General features: G+C 41.1%; 1 protein-coding gene across 1 annotated transcript in view; it reads left to right on the top strand.

Moving 5' to 3' along the window:
• Window positions 1–18,048, top strand: part of UXS1 (UDP-glucuronate decarboxylase 1) — a 104,444-nt gene that overhangs the window by 59,955 nt on the left and 26,441 nt on the right. The window contains exon 9 of the mRNA XM_065400699.1: window positions 4,422–4,543. Within this exon, the coding sequence (XP_065256771.1) occupies window positions 4,422–4,543 (122 nt within the window). The remainder of the gene's footprint in view (window positions 1–4,421; window positions 4,544–18,048) is intronic.

Genomic DNA, 18,048 nt, shown 5'->3' with positions numbered 1-18,048 from the left:
AAGCAACCCAAGTGTAAATGAAAATCAGGCCCTAAATGCTGTGTGTAAGAGTTGACCTATAAGAGAATGTTAGCATTCTTTGTAATAAAGGGGTCTTAGTGGAAGTTTCTACATGTTCAACTCTTAGACTCCAGAGGCCATAGCAGGAATGCATTGGAGGAAAACAGGCAGCAGGTTTGACTCTTGTTCCCCGGACTGTTTGGAAACTGGATTATGATGATGATTAATCAGCAGCAATGGTGTGTGTTCAGTGCTGAACAAGCCACACGCCCAGCTCTATAAGAGCATACAAAGAAAAGGTCTGTCTCCATTGGAAAATGACCTACTGACAACATCACTATCCGCAATGAGCCCCTAGCTACTTCCTGCCTTCCCCTCTTTAAATCATGTCGAGAATTATTTAACTAGTGCAGATGCAACAAAATGCTCTTTGGTAACATCAGGGACCATGATTGGCCTTGCTGGTGCTAGATAAACTTTCTAAAAATTTCCCTGTGTTGTGAACACCAGTTCTACTCCGCTAGTACTAGCATTATTGGGAGCATTAGTATAGATGGGTTACCAGTTACTACAGGCATTTTCAGCATTGAGCTGATCTAACTAACACAGCAAGCAGCATGATGTTGCTAATAGCTGAGCACTCTAAAGACCTTTTCATTAAAAAGTTCCTAACTTCTCCCCTCTTCCTCTAGACGGAAAGAATGAGGTGTGCTCTTTTTACTCCCCTCAGGTTTACTTTTTGGATGGAATAACTTTAGGCAGGCAGGTGCACCACAAATATCACAAGCAAGAACTCCACCAATGACGAGGCAGTCACTGCAAATGGCATGACTCTGTCTCACCTCACATTTCTGCCTCCCTATTTTTATGCAAGGGTCAGTTCCTACACGGGGAAAGCGCTGGGCCAAGAGACACTTCCTAACTGAACAGGAAACCATATTCTCTCTTCCGGAAGATGGAACATTGCTACAGGCAGACCAAACATACCAGTTCCGGAGCAGCATCTCTCCCCAGCAATCTGATTGCTGCAGGGGAAAATTTAAAGGAACACAGATTGTCAGACTTTGTTATGTATAAAATCCAGTCAGGCAAAGGGATCTACTGTCTTCATATAGTAGGTTTAACTAAATGGAAAAGAGTTATTGTTTTTGAGTCCTTGGCAGAATAAACCCCTTGAAAACGTCCTCTAGCTGTTTCCACTTCCTACAGAGGTTCTCAAACTGTGCTCTGCAGGGTGCTTCCAGATGACTGGCAGAGTTGCTTCTGTCAGAGTACTGAAGCATCTGCATGAATTAAAGCTGCACTGTAACTTGAACACAGTCCGGGACCTCCTTAGGGTTTCCACAAGCTTTTATGATCAACTAAAATATCTGGTGTCTTTTCACTGTCACATGTTTCATTTGGCATGAATTTAACCATGATAGAATCTAAGAACAGCTTAAAAATTAGAGTGGTAGCAAACATACAGGGGAACAGAACTAAAACTCAGTGGCCTAGAAAAAGTAGAGCAGTGGGACAGCAGGATAACAATAGGAATTTGGTAATATATGCAAACTTTAAACCCAGGGAGGAGGAAAACACAGCACAGATAAAATGGATGTTGTAATAAAACAATGATATCATGTCTATTTTATCCTGCCCTAAATATAATTTTTCTTTATGGAATCAAGCTCTATTGTTGAAGCAGGGATGGTGTGGAACTGGGCTTGGACCTTGAGAAGGGAGGAGAGGAGAAAGTAATCCATGCTGTGGTCTCCATTTTAAAAGCAATGAAATGACTTAGGACCACAAGTTTCATTGACTTTCAGTCTGGCATTTTCTCATAAGTCACTTGGATACTTTTGAAAATCCTGTCTTAGTCTATAATATGCAAAGATTCGTGAACCATTGTCTTTTGATGTGCTCTGTGAATTATGGCTGAGTATATTTGACATCAGTATCTGCCTTCAGGGAGGTTATGAAAAAAAATTAAATTTCCCATGAGAATTGGCCATAGAGGACAGTTTTAATCAGTTAGAACCTTAGTTTGGAACTATAAATGCAATGCAAAATTTCTTTTTATACAGTGTCCTTTATAAAAAGCATCAAAAAGTTATAGCATGACAAAGGCAAAGCTGTATGTAGCTCCTGGCGGAGGAGGCATTCTAATTATAAGCCATTATTTGGTAGTGTCTTAACATTTTTTTAAAAAGGAAAGTTTGAAATCCAGGCCACAAATGGGGGGGGGGGGGAATTATGCTCCTATGAGCAGTGTCAGTGCAACTATTTATTTTCAGTATATGTGATGTCCCAGAACATGGTTTTCTTGAATGCTTACAGCAAATCTGGAACTGACCAGATTTCTTCCAAGAAGCTACGGTTCAGTCTCACTGTCTGCCAGCCAGCTCTAGAGAGGAATGATTAATACCATTTGCGCACTAACTTTCAAATATTACTAACCTTCATTTTTAAATTGAATAAATCTTGGCTGAAAAAATAGCCTCTCTGTGCCACTTGCTGTCCTCAGAGTATCAGGCTCAGAGAAGAACAAGGCACGCGCACCATTTTTGTTTGTGGGGCTGTTCCCCCACCTTCACCAAACCAGATTCTTTATGGCATGTCTAGATCTCCACCTCCTGGTTATTTAAAATGAATGAATTGGATATTGGTCTGTAAAACTCTTAGGACCATTTATATTAGACAGTAGAAGCCTCGGGGTCTGTGCTGGTCTCTGCTGGAGCATGGCTCTTATGATCCAGAACAGTAGTGTCCAGAAAGCAATAAGTCTTGGAGAGAACTAACTTTCAGTCTCTGCATACGTAAACAATCATATTACCTATCCAAATGAAATTGTTTCCACTTTCAGTCATGCTGCTCTATCGGGGTAATAAGAACCTGGAGAGAACTGGGCACAACTGATGATCATGTTGTGATCTATTTGTACTTGAAGATCAGAATAAGAATTGTGATCTGTAACATTCCAGTTTTTCTTCCTTGGTTATACCTCTTACTGCTGAGCAGTGCTAAGCATTCTGGGATTTATGGGTAACTTTTCACAGGTCACCAAAGAAACTAGGGGAAGGCAATCTAAAGTGTGTGTTTAATATTCAATATAAATAGTTATCAGTAAAAAGGAAAAAGATGTTTCCAGAGCGGGGATACCTTTCATCCAGGCTGGAATACTAGTCTAAGAGTTGTAAAAAGAGAATTTACCTCTGGGCATGCCAGCAAGAATCTGTTTTTACGACTGTTAATTCAAGAGATGAATGGTTGCTTACTAGGAAAGGTTGGAGGGGAGGCAACAAAATCTTCATGGAACTTGTAAGTGGCATGAAGGAGATTCTGACACTGTATTAAATATTCATTGGTGGCGGTGATGGTATTGACAGCTGTCTATTATATATGACTCAGCTGAATGTTTTTAATGTTGTTTGTCCTGGCCTCCTCATATTTGTATTTCAGCATGTATTGGAGGTGATGGGAAGGCAGGTATGACTCTCCAGTAGCATCAAAGGGTTCTCTTTTCTCTTGTCACAGCTGTTGCTCAGCAACTCTTAAGAATGCTGCCACCATCAACCACTATTTGCACCTGGCCTACACCTCCAAGTGTATCATACCAGTGGGTCACAGGGACACAGACAAGGCTGAAAGCGAGCCAGAGCAACGTGTTGTAACTTTTTTTGTAAGGGGTATAGAGGGAAATTTAAACTAACTCTCAATAAAGCACCTTGCCCTTTCTTGTGCTCCGCTGCCTCTCCTTTGTCTACTCAGAATCATCTTGGCTGAAAAAGTAACTTCTCTGTGCCACTTGCTGGTCCCAGAGTATCAGGCTGAGAGAAGAACAAGGCACGCACATACCATTTTTGTTTGTGGGGCTGCCTCAGACCTTCACCAAACCAGATTCTTTATGGCATGTCTAGATTTCCACCTCCTGCCTCCTTTTCCCCCCAGCTCTTTTTTGAATGCCAAAATGTCTTAGCTCCTTTTGCAAACTAAATAGAAATTGCCAATGAACTCTAAATAACCTATAATCTCTCTATTCAATTATCTTAGATCAGAATCTTGGTTTTGCATCTAGAGTTATTCCATCTTTAAGGTCCATTTCCAGACAAACATTCAACTCAGCCTGCCATGAGTAATGGTTCTTATGAGGAGACACATCCATCGAGGAGGCTGCTTTGTTTAATACGCTCAATTTGGGGATTTTATAGATTCTCAGATTGTCCTTAATAGTTATCCCTTTGGGATTCTATTTGATGAATCTATTGGAGTGAAAGATGTTGGAGTTTAATATTTAAAAATTAGATAATTTGAAGAAAAATTGATTAACACTGTACATACTAAAACAAGCTCTATCAAAAGAGCCGTATATAAAAGGAGTTACATTCCCTCTTCCTGTTACTAGAAAGAGAAAGTCATTCAAGTGTTGTTTCTCTCCCTAGATCCTGAGGTTCACCCTCAAAATGAAGATTACTGGGGCCACGTGAACCCCATAGGACCTAGGGCCTGCTACGATGAAGGAAAGAGAGTTGCGGAAACAATGTGCTATGCCTACATGAAGCAGGTATTTGACTATCAAATTCAGTGGCCTTGCTCTACTTGCTGAGAACAAATGCAGAACAAAACTGGAATGAATAAATGTATATGTTAGGGGTGGAGGGAGGTAGAGGATGTCTTGAGTAAGGGAATTCTTGCAATTGCAAAATCTGTTTTCTTTAACATGGAAGTTTTATTGCTTCCATCTTTTGTGATGTTTCAAGTGAGCAACGCTCTCCAAGAAAGTGCTTTGCCGATCAGGACCTTAATGATTATCTTGGAGCAGCTTGATGAACACACTGGAAATCTAAATCAACAAGTTACCCTAGTACTAGTTTGATATGGGCAACATATTTTAAATCCCTTTTGCAGGGGGGGCCAACCTGAGCCTGAGAAGGAGCCAGAATTTACCAGTGAACATTGCCAAAGAGCCACAGTAATACATCAGCAGCCCCCCATCCGCTGCCGCCTCCCGCCCCCAGCACCTCCCACCCACTGGCAGCCCCGCAATCCGTGCCTCCCCCTCCCTCCCCACGCCTCCCGTCCACTGCAATCAGCGGTTTTGCAGTGCTCGGGAGGCTCTGGTGGGGAGAGGGGAGGAGCGAGGGCATGGCAGGCTCAGGGGAAGGGGTGGAGTGGTGGCAGGACCTGGGACAGAGCAGGGGGTTGAGCAGTGAGCACCCCACAGCACATTGGAAAGTTAGCATCTGTAGCTCCAGCCTCGTAGTCAGCGCCTATGCAAGGAGCTGCATGTGGTTCTGGAGCCACAGGTTGGCCGCCCATGCCCTTTTGGTAAAAGACTTGAAAATATGCTGCTATAATTATAGTCTCTCTGAAAGATTTGCATGGTTTACCATTTAACAATTATTTCAAACAAATTAAATCAGTAACTTAGCACTAGAATAAAGATGAATTTTATGAGGTATTTGTAACATGATTTATTAGCTTTCCTTTTTATAAAGGAAAAAGATGATGGTTAAGGGTGTGCTTCTCTTCATTAACCAATATTAACTTTTATGTGCATGAATTTTTTCTTATTTAGTTGTTCAAATAGTGTATAAAGCTGAAAAGCTATAGAGTGCCCTTTAATTTGTAATGCATGGCGCTCTCTAATGTTTGGGTTTTTGTTATGGTTTTGATTTTAGTTGTTTGGCATTTTTATATTAAGGTGGCAAAGGAAACCAATTTTAATGCATTATACTGAATATTTCAAACCCTTACAATAAGTAAATTCTAAACATTATTTTAAAACATATAGGCTGTGACTTAAACATGGTAAAAACATTCATGCCATTCTAACTTACCTCTGTGATCCAGTATCCTAGCACAGATGATGTAGCAGAACCCAGTCATGTTATGGATCAGAAAGAGAATAAAGGATCTTGTCTGCTTTGCTCTACAAGTTTATCTTGTAAGCTATAAAATGAAAATAGCAGTAGCAATTGAGGTGATGGGTGTGTTTTGTAATTATCTTCAGCACAGGCCTTTCCATGATGGCTTGTAAAAATGGGCTTTGATAACTGTTATATCTACCTGGAACAGGTTTTATCCTGCTATGAGTTCTTGCCCATGTAACATGCTGAATCCTCTGCAATTACATGGTACATACAGTAATATACTTGTAGCACTGCAGTCCTGTGACTATGGCCCTACCAAATTCATGGCCATAAAAAACGTGTCACAGACCGTGAAATCTGGTCTCCCCCCGTGAAATGTGGTCTTTTGTGCACTTTTACCCTATACTATACAGATTTTACGGGGGAGACCAGCGTTTCTCAAATTGGGGGTCCCGACCCAAAGGGAAGTTGCACGGAGGTCACAAGGTTATTTTAGGGGGGTCGTGGTATTGCCACCCTTACTTCTGCGCTGCCTTCAGAGCTGGGCGACCAGAGAACGGCAGCTGTTAGCCAGGTGCCCATCTCTGAAGCAGTGCCCCGCCAGCAGCAGCGCAGAAGTAAGGGTGGTGATACCATACCATGCCATCCTTACTTCTGCGCTGCTCCTGGCGGTGGCTCTGCCTTCAGTACCACAACCCCCACCACAATAACCTTGCAACCCCCTCCCCCCCCACACACTATTCTTTTTTGGCTCAGGACCCCTAATGTTACAACACTGTGAAATTTCAGATTTAAATAGCTGAAATCATGAAATTTATGATTTTTAAAATCCTATTACCGTGAAATTGACCGAAATGGACCGTGAATTTGGTAGGGCTCTACTTATGACCCAATCTGCAAGCTATTACTGTTTATTAATGTAATAGGACTATACATGGTAGTAATCAATACGTTTGGTAGTAAAGGTTTGCAGGACTCTGTGCTGTGTACACATGCATTAAATGAAAACTCATGATAAGCAATCTGTCTTTGGAGTAGCTATCTTAGATCCTTCCTGTAGCTTATTCCAGGTCAGTGAAGACTCAAGGAATACTGCCTAGCCTTGTCGCATGTTTCCATGCATTTTGAAGCCTAATTGGACTGGCTTCCTGAGGAGCAGTGTGGATGTTTTACTAGCACTGTAAAAACAGGTTTACTTTTTGCTGGTGTGGACAAGTTTGACTTTTTCCCCTTGAATAAAGGTATTTTGCCTTTAAGGATGCAGACTAGTAGAAGTGGCTAGCCTTGAGATGTCCCTCTTGTGCAGCAGGTACAAACATGAGATTTAATTTGTTACACCTTAGACTGTAATCTCTCCAGAGTGGTGTGTCAGCCTCGCTTTTCAAAAAATTCTCCTTTATTTTTTCTCCGCTTTGATATTTCATTTTCCATCATCTGTGTGTGGTGTTGAGCAAATTCTCATTGCTTATTGTAGATATCCTTCTAAAGCTTTTGCATCCTTTTCTTTTGTTCCTTTAGTACAAAGGAACTCAACCTAAGATCATCTGACTATATCATACCTTCCTTTGAATCTCTCTGCGGGCTGTTCCTCTTCCTCCATCTAAAGTTTAAGCTCCATGTTCTTATCCATAGGGCCCTTCACAATTCTCTTCTCCCTACTTACCAAGGTCTGGTGTACGCTAGAAAATTAGGTCAGTTTAACTGTCAGTCAGGGGTGTGAAAAATCCACACCCCAAGCACTGTAGTTAAGCTGAGCTAAATCCCCATGTAGACAGCGCTAGATTGTCAGAAGAATACTTCCATCAACCTAGCTACCGCCTCTTGGGGAGAGTCCCTCCTGTCAGTATGCATCAGTGATAGACAGACTTAGGCTCATGAGTTGCAAGTGGCTCTTTGAGCCATCTCCTGCAGCTCTTTGCAACACATGATATTAAAACACGATGTGGTTTAATTCTTAACCAGTCAGGATGCTTTTATTATGTTGATAATTGTAGTTGATAAAATAATACTTGGTCATTTTGCTGTGAGAGAGAGTGAGTGTGTGTGTGTGTGTGTGTGTGTGTATGTATATAAAAATAAAAACCTAAATATTTCCCATCATACTGTTTAAATATGAATATATGAATATATATAGTACTATAATAAATGAAACCATGAATTCACACTACAGTGGCACTTTTGGGTAATGTTGATTGCTAATTTGACTCCTGAACTACTGAGGTCTGAGTATCACTGGTGTAGATAGTGTCACAGCTGCCGTGGTGCAGCTGTGCCACTGTAGTGTTTTAAGTGTAGACAAGTCCGCACTCTTTATCACGCCTCCCCCTCCACTCTATCAGTGATGGCAATGGTCTCAACCTTCTGTTTATGCTTCTTAAGCAAACATCTTGTGCTTTATGCATAGAACGGGTTCCCTGGCCTAATAGAAAGGCTACTAGTTTCTCCACCTAAAATCACTGAGTCGTCTCTGACGGGGGCATCTATAAGAAACCAGGCAATGTTTAATGATTGTGCGGTTGGAGAAAGTCTGTAACTATAAATTAAAAGAGAGCTAATACTATGATGCAGTGGTAGCTGCTCCCTAGCTAAGGTTCTGTTAGAGAGTGTAGTTTTAGCAGGAGCTTTAAACCTTTGTTTAGTAGTAATTTCATTGAAATAGCAAAAATCAATATGTAGAATATAAATTTTGAGCATTATTTGAATTTTTGTGGTGGTTTAATGAAAAGTGGATTGATGCAATTTCTGACCTTATTCTCTTTGCTTCTTTTGGCCATTTTCCCACTGGATTGTCTCACTTTTCTTTCTATTCCTTTTGCAAGAATTGTAAAACACTCTGGGAACATTGATGCTGGTCATGTGTTGATCGCTCAAGTATTAATTAAGCATCAGTGTTTCTTTCTAGATCATTTTATAATTTCTTAGTAATGATGGAAAATATTGAACCCTTAAACCCATCAGATTTCCATTTGATGACAAATCTGGCAGTGTGAGAGCTATTACTCACTTCTGGGGCAACAAGAGAGATTACCATATACCTCTGGAGACCAGGAGAAAGATGGTTAGCTAGGAAAGAGGAGGCAGAGTCTTAAGTGACCTAGCAGTGCAAAGGCAGAATAACTCTCCAAATGCATGGACTGTATAACGGTCAGATGTCAGTCTGTTGATATAAAAGCATATGAAGTCAGTATTAAGGTTTTGTCTTAGAGTGCCCGTTTGGTGAAGTTGGAGTACATACCGCTTTTGGGTATCTGTTGGAGCTAGAAGTGAAAGCCTTATGGAGGCACAGATGAAAAGCGTTATATAATAGTTAGGTATTGTAATGGAGTTTGTTATTGACAGCGTTATAGGCAATGTGAAGGTGGAAAGAATGCACAGACTTTTTCCCTTTCTTTAGCTTCCATGTTCTGTTTGTTTCCATATTTTTAAGGTTTTGGCTTGATGGGTCTGACCTTCACAGATCAACTGTCACTAAATATCATTTTTGTTTTTAATACATATTCAAGTGTTAGTTTAATTCTCTCTATCCTTCATATGGTGTTTTAAACTGTAAACTTTGGGACATATACTGTCTTTCTCTGTTTGCACAAGGGAGTCTTGGTTGCCATTTTGGCCCCTGGGAGTTAATATAACATTAATATTAAATACCAATTCAGTGATTTGTTTCTGGGTAACAGATGGTGGCAGCTAACACTTACCTTCTGGTAGCCCTTTCTGTAAAAAGGCAGTCTTGTATGCACTGATTTTTCCCTGCCTTATCACTGCCCCAGCATCCTCACTTTAAAATGCCATTTGATCATAGAATCATAGAATATCAGGGTTGGAAGGGACCTCAGGAGGTCATCTAGTCCAACCCCCTGCTCAGAGCAGGAGTTGATATTGCACAAAAGCAAGAATTTGGTAACTGAGTATGTGAGCACGAGATCTCGCATGATAATATGTTCTCAGAGGAAAAACAGATGCTGCTCTGACACATGGTTTCTTTACTGTTGCACCTTACTCACTGGAAGTTTTTTCTGAGCGTTTTATATGGTTTAGGATTGTGTGAAGGCGACTTTTGTTTTAGAGCATGTTAGATAAAGTTCACAATGTGATAGAATGAGCTCTCAGCCCTGCAATGACTGTGCCTACTGCTGTGACTATTATTCTTGCACAGAGGTGATTCACTTTTGTAGTAATTTTTAAATGTTTTCTGCTCTTTTTGTAATGGGTCAGGAGAAACACAGATTGGTTAAACTCAAAAATATAAACAGACATGCTGCTGGTGTGTTACAAATGTTTGTAACTGCTCTGGAGTACCTGCAGATATTCAAACCATGCAGAGTCAAACTCTTAAGCACAGTCACGTGCAGATAGGTATGTCTTAGTGTTTAAAATCATATGTTTAAATGCGCCATTCTAATAAAAACTGCACTTTTGTAATGTGTCCAATCAGTTTTTTAATGTCTGTTCACAACTACTTACAGCAGTAATCTGAGGCTCTAATTTATGAGGTTCAGTGACATCTGCACTTCCCAGAATCTCAGCAAGCATGTTTTTTATCCACTACTCAGGGCAGGAGGAAAATATCCTTTCTGGCTTTTTTCCGCTACATGTACACTAGAATGCATTGTTCACTTCCTGGTTTTGTTTGGAAATTGCCACTCGGCCTGCGCTCAAGTCTCTTGAATTATGATGGGAACTGTGAGGTTGTGTAGGACTCCCCACAATTATAGGAAGCGAGGTGTGGGCAGTCATGCCTAATGGTAAGTCAGGCGCTGGAACCGAAGTGCAGAATCAAGCCAGGGCTCAGAGATAGGGTCAGGTGCCAAGCCAAAGGTCAGAGCTGGAGGCAGAGTCACAAGTCAAGCCAGGGGTCAAAGCCAGAATCAGCATCAGGGATAGGTCATAGGAGCAGGAACTTGGAGCGAAGCAGGAACTGGGAACAGATGGGTGTCTGGAATAAGGAAGGTAGGAGTCAGGCCATATAGGCAGGGTCTGTAGTAGCAGCTAGCTCGGGATTCACCTAGCTGCTTGGATCAACTTTCTGTGCCTCTTTCTGATTTAAGTACTGGGTCCCAGCCAATCAGTGGGGCTGGATGTCTTCCCCCAATCAGGAGCTTCATGTAGGGTGACCAGACAGCAAGTGAGAAAAATCGGGATGGGGGGGGGGGGAGTAATAGGAGCCTATATAAGAAAAAGACCAAAAATCGGGACTGTCCCTATAAAATCAGGACATCTGGTTACCCTAGTTTCATGGGTGGGGCCCTTTGTGAGCTAGAGCTTTGCTAGGCCCCTTCTTCTCTGGTTTGGATGAGCTGCTGTGTGGCAGCCACAGCCTGAGCACTGCCTATAGGCCTGGGTTCGAGCCCTGCCCTCTCTCACACTAATATGATTATGCAGATCCCAACTACACCAGTTTAAGTTGAAAACTGTTCCGAATTTGTTTTCCGAATTTGTTTTCCATTTCCCCACATAATGTGAATCAAATATTTTCTTCTGTACTGTTGTGAAACTATACAAAATCATTGTTTTATTAATGTAAACTAGGTTAAATACTTAGTTTTGCACTTTCCTTGACTCTGTTTGAAAGATGTAGTGTGGTTAGGGTCTGATTTCTTCTTTTTACAATTAAAAAATAAATTCTACTGCTTGGTGGCCTGAAGTCTAGAAATTCACAAGGTCTGAAACAAGATCATTAATCTTCCTTTTTAAACCCACATTTTCATACCAATTAAATTGTCCTTTCTACTTGTGATTCTGTTTAATTGGCGGAGCAGTATTACTTGTCGGTGCTAGATTAAAACTCTATGTAGTTTCACAAGTGCAGTGCTAATAAGTAATCATCCAGTCTTACCTTATTTTATGTGAAGTGATAGCTTCCAAATTGCCTCAGGATACCTCCATTCTCTAATTAGAAATCACAATTTCTGTATTCCTAACTTCCCTACAAATATATTGGAAGAGATTGGATGTAATGATTATCATATCAAGATATTTAGTATTACAGAATTGTTTGTCATCCTTCAATATATCTAGAAGGTTTGTGGCTAGCCCCAGAGAATAATTACTTATTGCTTAAGTTTTATCAGACCTACTCACTGGGCAAAAACTAAATAGTGGGTGGAAGGATAGAGACAACTAAATGGAAAAGATGAGGTTTACAAAATAAAGATTAAAGAACATGGGTTTCAAATAGATAAGCAAACACATGTTGAATAAATATATTGTGAACACAGCTTTTTTTGTAATGCGCTTCCTGTTTTGTTTTTATGCACTGCACTTGTTTCTGTAATCCTTGTTTGTTAATGCACAAATTGAGTTGGTTTCAGTATTCATAAGCAGCCTAGAGATAAAATTTAAGGAGAATGAAAATAGTTGATTAAATTGCTAATAGAACTACATTGTAATTAGTAACACTAAGTATAATTACTCAGTAATTATCAAAATTAGGGCTTGTCTACACTGGCACTTTATAGCGCTGCAACTTTCTCACTCGGGTGTGAGCACTCTGAGCACAGTAAGTTTCAGCACTGTAAAATTACACTTTATATTAGGATTCCAGAGAAGAATTATTGTGGATTATGCATCATGTCAAAAGTAAGTACTAACAAATACTGAAAACTGCCAAAGTTATGTGAAGGATCACATTTAATTCATATTAGCAATGAAAATGAGTTTAATTTCCAAGGGCGGGCTAGGTGGATCACAGGCCAAGTGGGATGGCTGTGCTACAGCAGACATGCCCTCTCCTTAGAGCAGGCAGTTAGCCATCCTAATTATTGATCCTGATACAGGAGGGAAGGTGGTGATGCATTGACTCAGATCAAAAAATTTTCTGAAAGCCTTTGTACGGCTCTGCCATACTCAACACTGGACCTTAAGGTGCCCAATTAACTCAAGGGTGCCCAGCTGGCTCAGTTGGTAGCGCATGAGACTCTTAATCTCAGGGTTGTGAGTAAGAGCCCAGTGTTGGGCGCATTACTGTCTATCCACTGGAGCCACTTACCAAGAGTTGTGGTGCATTCTTCATCATGGGCAATTTTTAAATCAAGATTGGATGTTTCTCTAACAAATGTGCTCTAAATCAAACAGGAATTAATTCAGGGAAGTCCTACATCTGGCCAGTGATATGGAGGAAATCAGACTAGAAGATCAGAGTGGTCCTGTAACAGGGTTCATTCAGCACTCTGGTGCCTCCTGCTGGCTGTCCTGGGAATTAGCTCTGCATGGTCATGCACCCTCTTCGGGTGGTGCCTTGCTGCCATCTCTCCTGCTCTAGGACCCACTCTAGGTCTCTCCAAGGACCGCAGCGTCCTCTTCAGTGACACAGCCCTTCCAGGGGACCTGCAGTCCTCTGTCCAGCCACTCCTCTTAGTGGTTACTGCAGCGAATTGTCTGGCCACTTCCTTGTAGCCCCAGCATCCTCTTTGTCCTTGCCTTGGGACCTCAGCCTGCAAATCCCAGCAGCCAGCCAGGAGCTGTCTCTCGCTCCCCTGGTTCCTGCTCGCAGCACTGCTCTGTCCAAGGTGCTGGCAGTTCTCTCAGCCCTCCAGAGACAGTCCTTCCTCCCTGGGCTCCCAGCAGAGAACTGCTCTTCTCTGCCCTGCTGCTCCCTTTTATTATGGGCCTACTGGACCCTGATTGGCTGCTCCCTTCAGCCCTTCTCTGATTTGCTGCCTCCTGCACAGCCTCCCTAGGGCTCTATTAACCCCTTAGAGCCCAGTGTGAGGCAGGCACCCCATCACAGGTCTTTTGAGGCTTTATAATCTATGAAGATGCACATTGACTCTAGTGTTGGTATACCTGATCTCTGAATACTGCGCACCAGTCTGGGCAGGCAGCTCACGTAACAAATCTCTGGCCATGCAGCTTAATGCCACAGTGAGGATTAGCACTGAACCATACTGTTGTTCAATGGTTGGCCACTTTGGGCATGTACAACCGCACCCTTGGTCCGGAGAGAGAGACAGCTCACAAGTGCAAGTGAACCATGGCCAACCTGAACTTACCAATTCATGACAACCTCCAGAACCTTCCAAAGACACCCCTGAAATCTTGCAAGCTTTTTGGGGATCAGGCTTAAGTTCTTAAAGCTGAGGCATACTGGGATAATGCTCATGTTCCAAACAAACACCTGATTGCTGATCTCACAGAAAAACTTCCAGGCTTCAACCTATCCTGGAAACAATGGCCCACATTGAACCATTTCAGAACATCACTTAGCAGATGCTGTCATCTCTTACGCCTGTGGAAGATGAGACAATTCATAATGTGACTATGGACCACGTTTTAAATCAATGCCCACTTCGATCATTTGCCACTAGCATCTCAGGCTCACACCACGCCACTCACTAACCTGGGTTTGGCTCTATGAACATTGCTAATCACTTCCCTTGCCATACAAAAAAGAAAACTGAGGTGATGTGATAGCAAGGCCTAATGTCTTGTTGCACCACCAGCACTAGAATACATTACACCATTTCTCACCATTGAAAAGCAGGGATTTTAGTCTTTTTGGCAGTGTACAGAGAAATAGTTTCCGCTTCTCTTGATTCATGAGACATTTTATCTTGAAGTGATCACTAAAAGTGTGGATCAAACAAATACAGGGCATTTATCAGATAAGCCCCAGCATGCTTTCAGCAACTTGAGCTATGCCACTTCTTTTTTCTTTTTCACTACACGGTGAGGAATAAATCGGTCTGAATTCCCTCCACTAATCAGAGGAAAACTTAAAGCCCCTTTTTTTTTATCTTGCCATGTTTTCTTTCCAAGGATGGAAAAGTGATTTCTGAAGTCTTGAAAATTTAAACACTTTGTAAGGATGTCTATTTCCAAAAGCCATAGCCAATACCTCAGTCATTTTTGAGGCTTTGGAATGCATCCATTGCAACTATTTGTGTCCTGGGGCGCAAAATATGTACTCTGGCATCTTTCACCTAAATAGCTTTCTTCTTTTGGCAAAAAGATGCTTCCTTTTTAGACATCCACTTTGGCTCTGTTACTGTTACCCAGGGTTTTCTGAATCCACAGCTCTTGGTAACTATATTCTGCGAGGCAATGTCAGAAAATAAATCAATGAGGGCACAGCACATCCATAGCACAGCATGTCCATAGATGGTTGGCACAAGCAGTACAACACAAGACAACTTTCACTTACAACTTCCACTTTATTTTAGTCTCAAGCACATACACACAAGCAACAGGTTAGCACCCCCCAAAAATCAATAGTTACCTCAAAAGTCTGGAGGGTCCTTCAAGTGCAACAGATTTCTGGTGACCAACCTTCTGTCTGCTGCTGGGGATATTGAGATGTGTTCATGAAGAGTGCACCCAACACAGACCTTTTCCCCTTTTTATGCTTTTAAGTGTCTCACTGCTTGTCAGTCACCAATAACTGCTGAAAACGCAGCTGAAGCAAGAAGTTTCAAGCAATTGGTTGTACAGCTGTGTTTCTTCAGTCACACACATGCACGCACACACACACACCAGAAGTATAGATAGACTTCCTGTCTTTCAAAACTGCATACTTCAGCAGTTTAAAAGAAAGCCCAACAGGATGGCGCAGGGTCATGCTCAATTCTCGTCATCACTTCCGCTCCCCTCCTGGCCTGCCTAGTTATGCTAAGATTGCTGCAAAGGCCTACTAGTTTAACTGTTTTTGGCAATAAGCATTGCAGTCGATATTCCAGTTACTGGCCGTGGCCTTGGCACTTTGCCAGGCTGTTAAAATCTCTCCTTACATTACCACAGGCAGGTCCTAATCATGTATCCATAATTGCTCTAATCACATCAATTAATGAATAAATATAATACTGTCCAGAACTCTCACACTCGCGTCTAAAATTAGATAAAGCTATTTAGGAAAAGAACCTTGGCTCAAATCCTGGCCCCACTGAAGTCAATGGCAAAACACTCTCAGACTTCAGTAGAGCCAGGATTTCCCCCCTAGCTTTTTGCTCTTTAAAGTGCATAGCATGCTTGGGTGCTGTAAAATTATGGATTATCAAGGCAGTGATGTGGGGAGTAAAATTTAGATTTAGAGTTCCACTAATGGCCTGATGCATATTACAAATCACCATGATATTGGAACGATAGCTTCACACACAGTTTTCAGTGCATATAATCCTTATGTGAGTGTGGTAATATCAATACATTGCATGTTACGAGGTGTATTACTAGAATTGTTCCATATGCTCTCTTACCATTAACAGTAGCACCAACACATGAGTTGACACACTAACAACATTTCACCAGTCACTCACTTTCAGCATTTTTGGTTGTGTCTACCTAACCAAGTGGAGTAGTAATTGGAGTAGTTGTGAGCAAACCAGTGTTTCATGGTACTTTTTAGGCCATTTCAGATTTAGAATTGATACAAACAATCCTTTCATAAGAAAACCAATCTTTCTTGTTAATATACAAAATCCCAATTTGACATTAAACCTATTTAGTACAGTACTGGTAAAGGACGTATATTGAAGATACGTACTTAAAACAACTTACTAAATTCTCCATAGTATTTCTTTCTCCTGTTGATCTTATTCTCAGGGTAACCAGAAAGCGACTTTCTCATGAGACTCTCAGACTCAGGGATGACTGAAGGTTTTTTCTTGTTCTCTCAGAAGGAGGTATTTCAGGAGGTGCTTTTCAGAAGGTAAAGAAAGGAGGAGAGTGGTGATAACAGGAAGAAATAGTCCATGTCAGAGGAATCTGTAAAAGGAAATTATTAAGCAAACTATCTCCTGCAAGTGTGGCTTTATCCACTCACATGTGCGTCTTCATTACTCATCTCCAAAGCTCCCACTTCATATCTGTGTATAGGCAGTTCAGTCCATCCATAGTGGTTTGAGCATTGGCCTGCTAAACCCAGGGTTGTGAGTTCAATCCTTGAGGGGGCCATTTAGGGATCTGGGGGAAAAATCTGTCCGGGATGGTCCTTGGTCCTGCTGTGAAGGCAGGGGACTGGGCTCAATGACCTTTCAAGGTCCCTTCCAGTTCTATGAGATAGGTATATCTCCATATTATATATTGTATAACCTGGTAATTATTGATAACCATTTTCATTTTAGTTCTGCAATCAACAAACAAGGTAGCCAGAACATGAGCTCCCAGTGTGATACTGTGTCATAAAAGAGCTAATATTTGGTTGTGTTAACAAGGGAATGTTGAGTAGGATTAGAGAGGTGATATTACTTTGGAATCTGGCATGAGTGAACCACTGCTGGAATATTGTGTGCAATTCTGGTGTCCATATTTTTTTTTAAAGGATGTTAAAAAAGTGAAGAGGATTCAGAGAATAATTTTTGGTTTGGAAACCAACCTTACAATGAGAAACTAAAAATTCAATCAGTTTATTTTATTGAAGAGAAGATTAAGAGGCAACTTGATCACAATCTATAATTACCAATGTAAACAGAAGATATGATACTAAAGGGTTCCTTAATGTCTCAGATAAAGGCATACCAAGGTTTAGTGGCTTGAAGTTGAAGTCAGAAAAGTTTAAAGTGGACACCAGGCAAAATTTTAGGTGTGGGGAATTAGCTATTGGAAGGGTCCTTCAAATGATATCAAATTTTACAATACTTGCAGTGTTCTAAATCCGGAGTAGGCATCTCTAAAAGATATAATCTAGTTCAACCACAAGTTGGGATAAATGCAGGAATCACCAAGTGAAATTCTGCGGCCTGTATTATATAGGAGTTCAGACTAGATGATTGTAATGGTCCCTCCTGGCCTTAAAATCTATGAACTCTTCATTCCAGGCAGTGTAAATCATAGTGTAAAACAACCTTATCTATTAGTAACATGCAAGGGTGAGTCCAATTTGCTAATGTCGTGGCCATTAGGTCAAGTCTTTGTGTATATTTGTATACTCAGGATTGGATTTTGTATTTGTAGGACCCATCGGTGACATTTTCTAAAATGAACTGCCTGCGAATAATTGCACTGTGATTACTGTTCAAAATTGTAGGTGGTATAATTTTAAAATGTGTGTATTTCAGACACCAACAATTATATCCTTTGTAGTTGACTGTTAGTCAAGACTTTCACACAGATAACACATGCTAGTCAAAAGAATTTCAAGAGATGCAGGCAGTGATTTTAATAACTTTATCTGAAAGAGAGTAATTAGCCTAGTTTTGCTCACTATGGTAGCTCTGCAGGTTTCTGGTCTTTCTCTGGCAGGTTATTTACGCATTTTGTTGTAAGGATT

This window comes from Emys orbicularis, chromosome 1, assembly GCF_028017835.1.
Source record: "Emys orbicularis isolate rEmyOrb1 chromosome 1, rEmyOrb1.hap1, whole genome shotgun sequence".
NCBI lineage: Eukaryota > Metazoa > Chordata > Testudines > Emydidae > Emys > Emys orbicularis.
The sequence above is the reverse complement of the archived record's forward strand: the minus strand, read 5'-3'. Positions and strand labels throughout refer to the sequence as shown.